Genomic DNA, 10,503 nt, shown 5'->3' with positions numbered 1-10,503 from the left:
TGGAGCAGAATGGCACCTGTCCTGTAGCGTTAACAAGAGTGTAGATTGTCAAGAAAGATGTCAAAATCGTCTTTTTCTGACAATTTCAAGATTGACAGAATAATATCCATAATTGTGAGGGAAATTATGTATCTTTTGCACCAAAACCAATATTAGAGCTGCACATGTAAAAAAAAAAAATGCTCTAAAGTCTAATTAAGATTTGCATGTACAACATAGTGAAGTCTTCATGTCTTGTTGAATATTTTGTGCAGTGATTTTCAAATTTGTAAGGATTTTTCTGGTGGTAAGAAATTATTTATTTTAAGAGCTCTCCAGTGTACATATGTTTAAAGAATGTTCTGTTAAGCTCATTTAGAAATTGAATTGAAGTAAAGTATTTTTTCTTATATTCTGTAATACTGGGTAAAATATAAATAGTTAATATTAAGTACATATTAATTTTGCAGACAATATTTTACTAATTTGCAATGATAAAGTATGTCAGATGTGTTATTTTAAGTCAGTTGTTTAATTTGCCTTTATACCACATTTATTGTTTGTTTTTCTCTATTTTCTCAGTATAAATTATAGCCATATTTGAGGGTAATTTAAAAAAACTTGGTATAATTTTTATTTTTTTTCATATTTTTGTCAAAGAAAAATGGTTCTAAACAGTACCAGAAAAGGGTTCTTCGGCTTGTAACAATAGCAGAACCCTTTTTAGTGCTAAATAGAACCTTTTTTATAGGGTCCCATATAGAACCATGCTTTGAAAATGCCATATAGGACCTTAATGGTGTTATAAATAACCTTTTTTTTAGGTTATAAATAACCAGAACCTTTAAAGAACCATCTTTTTTTAGAGTGTTGGCTTAAAATAATTATGAAATAATTCTCTGTTATTCTGTGCATTTTTGAAGTGTACAGTGTGTTTGTGTGAACTGAGGTGATTGTGATTTGCTTAGTTTTAAATCTGCAGAGACCAGATCAAGAAACAGACTGTCTCCACTGAGTGTGTGGCCTCCAGGACAGGTGTTGCTCACTGACTGACCTCTTCATCTGTGTGTTAAAGATACTGACAGAGGGCTGCCTCACGCAGCAGCCTATGAAGGAAAGTACATGCCATAAAAATACCAAAGATAACATTTCACTATCTCCATTATGCAGTAAGGGCTCTGAACTTTGACCTGTTTTTTTTTTATTCGCAAAAAAAAAAAAAAAAAAGCTCTCTAGCTCTCATCGATTTAACAGTAGTTAATGGATCTGTAACAGCTTAGGTAGGGAAGTCATAAAAGTAATTTGAGCAAAAGGGGTGGGACTCGGAAAGCAGGGCGTGGTTACTCACCCAAAACCGGTGGGAGATTAAGGGGTAACCCTGGTCACCCGAAGCTGCAGGACTGCGGGACCTCAAGCCAAAGAAGTCCAATCAGTCCAACAAAAAGACAAGTTATAATTCGTAATGTTACTTCTGTGGATAAGACATCATCGCGCAAATATGGAATGCATTTGATTTAGTGACTTTGTGGTGCAAAAACTGTACAACTCACTGAATCTTTAGTTTTGCAACAAAAAACGTTCTTTTACATTTAATACGGCATGATTCCTTCGTTTAACGTTTTATTTCTTGCGAAGCAAAGACACTCATGGGATGTTGGACAACGAGTTGCGACCTCGGACACCTGAAAGCGCACTCCAAGGTGTCCGTGTTCTTTACCATGATCCTCATATTCACCTATTTATTCTATTGTCTCACCGGATACTGCGATTCCATGCCGAGTCCACTGTATATCCGTCAGAGTTTCAGAAGCAAACTTTTCGTAAAGGAGGGGAAGAAACTCGCGCAATGGAACGGCTCCATCGTTCGCGAACTCCCCGAGCGGGATGCGACAGACGTGGAAGATGAGAAGCGGCAGCGAGGTTTAGGTTATGGCACGTACAACAATATCTCCGTGTCAAACAACTTTGGGACCAAAGAGTTTCCTAAGGCGATTATTATCGGCGTGAAAAAGGGAGGAACGCGCGCGCTTCTGGAGTTCCTGCGCGTTCATCCCGACGTGAGAGCGGTGGGCGCAGAGCCGCACTTCTTTGACAGGTTCTATGAGAAGGGCCTCCAGTGGTACAGGTAGGTCGTGAATAATATGTATTTATTATCAATTTTCTATAGGGTTAGGAATGATCAAAACAGCTAAACGTATTAAAATTCAGCACGTAACTTCCTTACAGTACAGCCATAAATGTTAGGTTACCTTAAAACATGCTGCTTGTTGAATGGACACTTAAGGCACAATTAAAATTATGAATGTCTTTGCAATTTATAGCAGAACAGTGGCTTTATTTTAAAGAAATATTGCACATGCAAACGTGTTTGCAGGTGTTGTATCTAATACATTGACCTTTTTATGTTTTTATATGTGCAAGTACCTTTTTAGAGTCACTGTACATTTAAATAAGCATAGCAACTGCAAATTTGACCAACATGTAACCATGTAGGAGAACACCCTAGTAACTGCATAGCAATGTGCTAACTCCTTAGCAACCAATGCCCAGTAGAATAGACCTTATGTGGCCCTGCCCCTTTTCAGCACTGTGCTTGTTGTCTTGTGTCCGGTTTGTATTTCCACAGCTTGAAGGTAAGGTCGTACGAATTTATGAATGAAGCGCTCCTTTTAAAATCCTCCCGGTCTACTGACATACATCCTGAACATTGCAATGCTCATGATAACTTTCATTAACTAGTCAGTACATCCACTTCACCAGCTAATTACTCTTCAACAGCGATGCTACAGAGCTAGGCCTACTGCAAAAAAACAAAAACAAAAAAAGTTTAAAGACAAAATTCTAAAGATGGCAATGCACTTATTTCTCTGATGCATAAAGTCAATAATTATATTAATTATATTAATTATTCTAATAATTATCTTTATTTTTAAAGAAAAAATATGTTTAATTAATGTTTCTTTGACATTTTCTTGTTTATTATTTAATAATCTTCTTTTTTTTTTTTTACAAACAGATCACAAATAATTGTTATCTGTCTATATAATCACTCCCTATGATTTTGATTTTTAGAGACTGCAATTTTCTTTATCCAAGTTACCCACTTAAAATCTTAAGAGTGGTAATTAAGTAAGCCAGCAAATGTTTTATCTCACAGTAGACCAGTTTTATAACAGACATTGTAATGTAGAGCTCCTGAAATGCATGCATCTGAGGCACATAAAGTTTATGCAGCTCTCGTCATAAAGTCTTCCAGCAGAGAACACTGGTTTAATTAACTCCTCAAAAGAGTTACACACTGCGATTTCTTCATTCATCAGTTGTTTTGGGCCTCTTTCAAAATTGCATGTTTAGACTGTATCAAGGAGTTTGCATTTTTCTGCATAATCGGCAATTGATTCATTCTCTCTCTTTTAATGCTACTTGGTTCATTAATATCACCTGTCAATAACCCTAACCCACCCAGTTTAGAGCCGTGTCTCATTGGCAGGACATTCAGCCCTCTGCCAATAAAATGACTGTGGATTGACCGTCAATGCTTCTGTCTCTCGCTTCTGTCCGTCTCTCATCTCCATGTCAGGGAATTAGACATCAGACAAATGGGAATGACTAAGTATTGGTGAGAAATTAATTAAAGGGATAGTTCACCCAATAATAAACATTTTGTCATCATTTACTCCCCCTCTTGTTGTTCCAAACCTGTGACTCTTTTCTACAATAGAAGAATGTTTTGGGTTCCATTGACTTCCATTGTATGGACAAAAATACTATGCATGTCAATGGGACACGAAACCCTTCGGTTTCCAACATTGTTCAAAATATCTTCTTTTATTTTCTAGACTAGAAAGAAAGTCATACAGGTTTGGAACGACATGAGGGTGAGTAAGTAATGACAGTTTTCATTTTTTGGGTGGACTGTCCCTTTAAAAATGTCTTTCAAGGAATGCTTCCTTCTAGCAATTCTATCATTTATTTTTTGTCACAACATAAAAGGAAAATTTTGGGTATTTTGGGTAAAACTTTAATAATCATGGTCCCCGTTTCCTTTCTTGTCAAGAAAGCTATAGCTTGTGAAAAGTGACTTTGAGGTTTAGTTTGATGATTTGTCTCTCTTTCTCGCGCACACTCACACACACATTTGTTCCAGCATGTGGTGACAGCCTTATGTAAACAAACTGTCCATGTATGGGGTTTTTGTAAAGTATAATTCAATATCAGCCTTGTCAACACCACAGGTCTTCTGTGTGTGTACAGATGTGTAATGACAGCTGAGCTACTGTGAATGCCAGCTGGAAGCTGTACATGGAAGAGCTTTGTCACATGGCCACTGTGTGTATATGTGAGTGAGAAAGAGAGAGAGCAAGAGTGAGTGAATGAGTTGAGAGAGAGAGACATACAAGCTTTGTAAGTGACCAGGTGCTCATATAATTTACTCATTAAAGGGGTCATATGATGTTGCTAAAAATAACATAATTTTGTGTATTTGGTGTAATGAAATGTGTTTATGCGGTTTAAGGTTCAAAAAACACATTATTTTACACATACTGTACATTATTGTTTCTGATTTCTAGTCGTGTCCTCTTTTGGAAGGCCAAACAAAGTATTATTGCTTTCGCAACGAAATACACAGCGTCTTCACAACATGGTGGGGGCGGTGGCAGCAACAATAAAGTTACGCTTTCTTTCTTTGCGTGAACATTTGGGCGGCGTTATGCAAATCTTCCCACATCGTGACGTAGACATGTGGGGGCGTGTTAGAACGAGCCGTTTTAGAAGGGCGTGGACCAGTCTTAACTTTTATAAAGAATATCTCTTTGGGTTTGAGACTTTAGTCTTTGCAACTTTAGGGATCTTATCTATTCATGAACAGCTTGTAGCACACCAAAGAGAAAGGAAAACTTGAAATCTCATCATATGACCCCTTTAAAAGGTTTATGGAACTCATGACTGTTGCCCTTGTCAAATATTTTACATTGTACAAATAACTGATACATTATAGCCTGCAAATGCTGTTTATATTATATATGCGTGTTTAGTGAAATATTTTTATATTTATTATTTATTTTATTTTACATTTTTACAGTGAACATTTTCTAAATACATTGCATCATATTTTGAAAAATACTAATATTGCAAAAAGATTTAATTATGATAATTATGAATTAATTTCAGGATGCGCTGCATAATTTAATAAAGAATTGTAATTAAGTTCTATATTTTATCTAAAATTCTAAACTGAAGATCTTAAAAATCTGATCTTCTCATGAATTGGTAATATGTTCTGATTAACATATCCATGCATTACATGTTCTTTAATTCTGTTCATTAATCCATAATAATTGTTCCTACCCCTATCAATGCAGTTACCTGACTCTGGTTGCACCTTTTCATGACTCCATAAATCACTGTCCGGAATAAAAGTCACCTCCCAATCAATGATGTGTGCTGACGTGCTGCTTATCGATTCCTCCTTAACCAACTTTATTGCACTTAGGCATAGAGACGGTTAATTAACCTGTGCATATTCAATCTTGTTGACAAAGTGCTGCTGCCTTTTTAAGCTCTTGACATTCTTTATGACGCTCCAAGGTGCTTAGCAATAAAGGTTTATGTTTTAAGAGCTGTGTTTTAAGATAATGCTTGCTTTTTGTGATAGGTTTATTTCCTTGTTGTCTTGAGTGTTGTGTAACACAGAAGGCTCTTAGAAAGGAGGAGGAGAGATATTAATTTAAATAACCACAGTTGATCGTATTGTTATATTGTAGTTAATAAGATATTGTGCTTATTTTATTTATTTGGATTATATTTCAAATGACTTATAGAAATATATATATATATATCCTGAAAGCCATATATTTCATGATGTCAGAGTGCTGATTTGACTGGCTTGATTTCCCATATAACCCGGGTCTCTAACATTAAACTAGCCATTGATTGATCAGGTGCTGAGGGTAGTGGTGTAGAAGAAACCATCATGACACACACCAGCGGCGCAGTATAGAGACAGATGTGTTATCTATATCCTCAGCCTCATAATGAAGAATAAGAGTCAGGAAGCAACCCAAAAGGAGGTTTTCACAGCGATTCCATAAAATAACTTTATTTGGTTCCCCAAAGAGCCTTTCAGAGAACAGTTCTTCAAAGAACCATTATTTGAACATGTCAATATCCTGAAGAACCCTTTTTCCACCATAAAGAACCTTTTGTGTAATGTAAAGCTTCCATGGATGTTAAAGATTCTTCAATGGAACCATGGATGCCAATAAAGAACCCTTTTTTTTTTTAAGAGTGTAGCTTTGCTTTGCTTGTGATTTTTTATGATGTGGTTAGCTGGATAATCATTGCCTCTGAGGTATTCAGTGGGTAGGTTACAGTCAAGGCCAAGAGAAAGAAAGCTTCGGCTTGTCCCAAGTTGTTCACCAACCCACAATGGCATTGATAGTTTCTTAACAACTTGTTTTTGATGCATGGCTTCTCAGCAGAAATGCCTAGTCTTTTACTGCTGAAATACAGGCCTGCTTTAGAGTAAATCACACTCTATTTCTTTTGAATACTGCCCTTCCAACAAGAAAACTATGATTAATCAGGCAAAAAACAGAGTGTTTGAAGACAATAATTATACTAGAACATCCCAATTCTGCAGCGGCAGCCGTTCTTCTGCTACTGACTGTTAAAGCTGCACATACGGTGGGCTGTGAACAAAGCCAGGGATTTGGGATCTGGGATCTGGATCTGGTCTTAAAGGTTCATTATGCTGCTACACACTCCATATTGAGTCACTTAAAATTCTGTGTGGTGCATATTTGAACAGATTTCCATTGTACGATCTGTTTTTACTGTTATATTCCTTCATGTGTGCATTGTACCTTCTATTGGAGCTATCGATGCTATCTGCTCACATATAAATTTACATCTGTTAGATAAATCTAATTTTGTAAGCATCACTTCAGTCAGCAGTTACACATTTGTCACAGAAATAGTATTCACTGCACACACCACCATAACATATAGTTCATTGTATATACTCTGTGCCAGGTCTTTTTTTCCAGGGTCCTCCTGCCAAATTTGTACCATAAATGTATGCCAGGCGCTTGTGGACATTTAGCTATATCCTGATACTGAACTGTTTCCAGAAATGGTGACACATCCTGAATTTCAAATGCATTAAGGGTACAGTACTGCAGCTGTTAACTGTTATTTACCTTTTAAAGCAAAATTTGATGCAATCAAGTGCCACAATGCAATGCTTAATATTATTTTATTTTCATATATATTGTCATTGATGTTATTGACTGATTCCTTGTCAAATTTAAAAAATGCAATTTTTCCATAATCTATTGCTAGTTTTGCTGCACCTCAGTAACAATAGATCATCCAGCATTATGAACGCCTGTTACCAAAGCATCCAGTCTGACCAGCAGTGATCTGAAGCAAAGGTCTTCACCCTCCGTGTTGTTTCCTGTGACTGACCCTTAACACATTAACAAACACACTATCTGTCAGCCGGTCTGATTAGATAATTAGGAGCTTCAGAAGCAGATTAAAAAGCAGGAAGAAAAGGAAGCACATCCTGTCAGAGCTTCAAGACACTAATCAGGAGGATGTAGGTAGATATGCAGTGAGCTCAGTGATATGATGCTATTTTAAAAATATAAAATTTTTATTTTTGTGCACATGACCAGATGAAAAGAATAATGATTCATACATAAATAATAAAAATAAATATAAAAAATTATATAAAATGTTAATTATATATATATATATATATATATATAAATTATTTGATTAATACTTAAAATAGTATATTGTGTGTGAGACATGGTATTTTAGATGTTTTAGGTATTTAGATGTTAACCAGCTGATTAGGTTAAATTGATAGCTATTTCTGATGGAATTCAGAGGGAGTTGACAGTGTGTTGAAATCTGACTGAAGTTGTAGTTTGTGTTATTGTGTCTTCATCTCTGGGTGTGGTCGTCCTGCTGCTGCTTCACAGATAAACCCACACAGCTCACGGCAGCAATGCTGATTTTCCCACATGATAGTAAAGGCTGAAGGGCAATTAGTTCCTCTCTCTCTCTCTCTCTCTCTCTCTCTCACACACACGACGCATACGTCTGTAATCCCTGATTTGTTGCTAGTCTGTTTCCTGTTAATGCGGGACCTCCTTCTCTCTTTCAAGGATGTGAGCATTTAAATCTTGGTTTCTCCTTTGACCTGTGGCTTTCTTGCTGTGCCACACACGTAGAGCTGACGTTTCACTGTCCACTGAATGTTTCTAAAATTAAGATATTTTATTTCTCTGATGCTGCACTTTCAGAGCTTAATTAAGATCTCAATCTTGACTCATTTAACTGCTACCTTTGTTTCAGATATTTCCTCTAACATTCATTTGGAGAAAAGCTTAGATCATTTGCTCTTGATGAGAAGTGACTGAGTTCATATTAAAATCTTTGTCATTTGTGTCTTAGAGAAGACAAATGAGATTGATAGAATCTGTTCTCAGGAGAAAAACCCGAGAAGAAACCTCCGTTTCATCTAATTGATGTGTAGGAGAAACAATTGAGATGTTCAAGAAGTCTCCTGTGATTTTTCTTTCCTAAGGGCGTGTCTTGTTTTCTGTCCGTTTGCATGTTTGAGCAGTTTTATGGTGCTTTACTTGTTATTTCCAGCTGACATTTAATTGCTTCCCACATATTCTAGAAGCTGCCATTTGCTCCATAATGACAAGCCTGTGTTCTCACTGTGTTTTCAATAAGAAGGCCCTGCCGTCCTTGGTGTGCACTTAACTGAGTGCTGTGTCTGTGTACAACCTGTTTTAAGGCTTTTTGGTGGCATTCAAACAAGAGTGATGGACCTGGACCTGAGATCTTATCTCATGCATAGTGGATTCTGGATATATAATACAGGTTTTTAGTTTTTAAAATGTAGGACCATAGTCACACAGTACTTAATTGTGAACATGTTTTTAAATCGAGTCATATTTTTAGAGACTAGAAATTAGTTTGTTTCAATTCCGGGGTTATTGTTGTTAACTAGAACTAAAACCATTAAAAAAAAAACTTTTTATTTTTTTAATGCATTTTTTTGCTTCATTTTATGATTGTGATTGGATTTAGATTTACAATTTTGCTCATTTCAAGAGAAACATTTTTTTAAATAAAACTGACCCATTTGAGAATTCAGTCAAACATTTCTTATATAAAATAAATAATAATATATCCTAAATCTTATATATAAAATAAAAAATATATTTTGATGTTTACCTAATCATAACCATTGCACCCTATGAAAAAGACTTATATTTCACTAACATAAGTTGAAATATCACTACTGAAATATCTATACAAAAAATATATATATATACAAAAATATTTTTATATAACTAAGATATTCAAAATATATGACTTTGTTTTTCTTTTCTGAATTTTGCTCCTCAATATTATATGTTTTTATATTTTATATATGAACAGTAAGACTCATTACAGACTCAAAAGAGAAGTCATTTTTTAACATGTTACATTTCAGAGACCTCTAGCTTCTACTAAAATATCCGTACCCATTCAGGCCAATGGTGAGCTCTTAATGGGAAGGAACTTCCTCCCTGAGACTCATTGCTGCCAGATGTGGCAGAGATCAGGACGGGAACATCCCGGGTCACTGCTGCCACACACAGGGGCAGTTCTGTCTGGATGTTTTCCTCTGATAATGGGAGAAAGGTTATATCCTGTGGTTCATTCAAATGAGGGAGAGAAGATCCCACTCTGTTCTGATGTGTATTATGCAAACAGCTACGAGGACGAGCTTGTGTATGTGTGTTGTGTAATAAGGCATGACTTACCGCACAGTGTTTTCTGTCTCTTTTTTATAGTTCAACATGTTTTTGGTTCAAAAATGTATTTGAATATTTTGAAAAGTAACTCACAGCACACAGCAGAAACCTAAACCAAACAGTGGTGGTCAGCCTGTATAATTGTTTGATGTCCAGAAAGAAACCATGATATTTTGTTAATAATTTAAATAATGTAAATTTTAAATAAATTAATAAATGAACTCCCTGCTTGCTGATGTTTCTTTAACATGGCTGTTTTTAATAATGTTAATAAATTAAAAATACAATTAATTAATTAATTAATTGTCTGTCTGTCTGTCTGTCTGTCTATAAATAAATAAATACAAATATAAATAAATACATGTAAAATATAAATAAAATGTTAATAAACACATGTAAAATAATTTAATATTTTAAAAAGTATCCAGATTGCTCATAGCAACATAAATAAATTCATACATACATATATACATGACTAAAATAATTAAATATATTTAAAATAAATAAATATATGTAAAAGTATAAATAAAATAATTAATTAAAATACATTTAAATAAATAACTGTCTGCCTGTGTATCTATTTATCTATCTATCTATCTATCTATCTATCTTTCTATCTATCTATCTATCTGTCTGTCTGTCTGTCTGTCTGTCTATCTATCTATCATCTATCTATCTATCTATCTGTCTGTCT

General features: G+C 35.1%; 1 protein-coding gene across 1 annotated transcript in view; it reads left to right on the top strand.

Moving 5' to 3' along the window:
* Positions 1-1,625: 1,625 nt before the first annotated feature.
* LOC107757004 (heparan sulfate glucosamine 3-O-sulfotransferase 6-like) overlaps positions 1,626-10,503 on the top strand; it is a 15,058-nt gene continuing 6,180 nt past the window's right edge. The window contains exon 1 of the mRNA XM_016574332.1: positions 1,626-2,104. Coding sequence (XP_016429818.1) covers positions 1,626-2,104 — 479 coding nt within the window. The remainder of the gene's footprint in view (positions 2,105-10,503) is intronic.

This window comes from Sinocyclocheilus rhinocerous, unplaced genomic scaffold (genome assembly GCF_001515625.1).
Source record: "Sinocyclocheilus rhinocerous isolate Xijiao unplaced genomic scaffold, SAMN03320098_v1.1 scaffold953, whole genome shotgun sequence".
Classification (NCBI taxonomy): domain Eukaryota; kingdom Metazoa; phylum Chordata; class Actinopteri; order Cypriniformes; family Cyprinidae; genus Sinocyclocheilus; species Sinocyclocheilus rhinocerous.
Note: the sequence above shows the minus strand (reverse complement) of the source record. Positions and strands in the feature narration are given on the sequence as shown.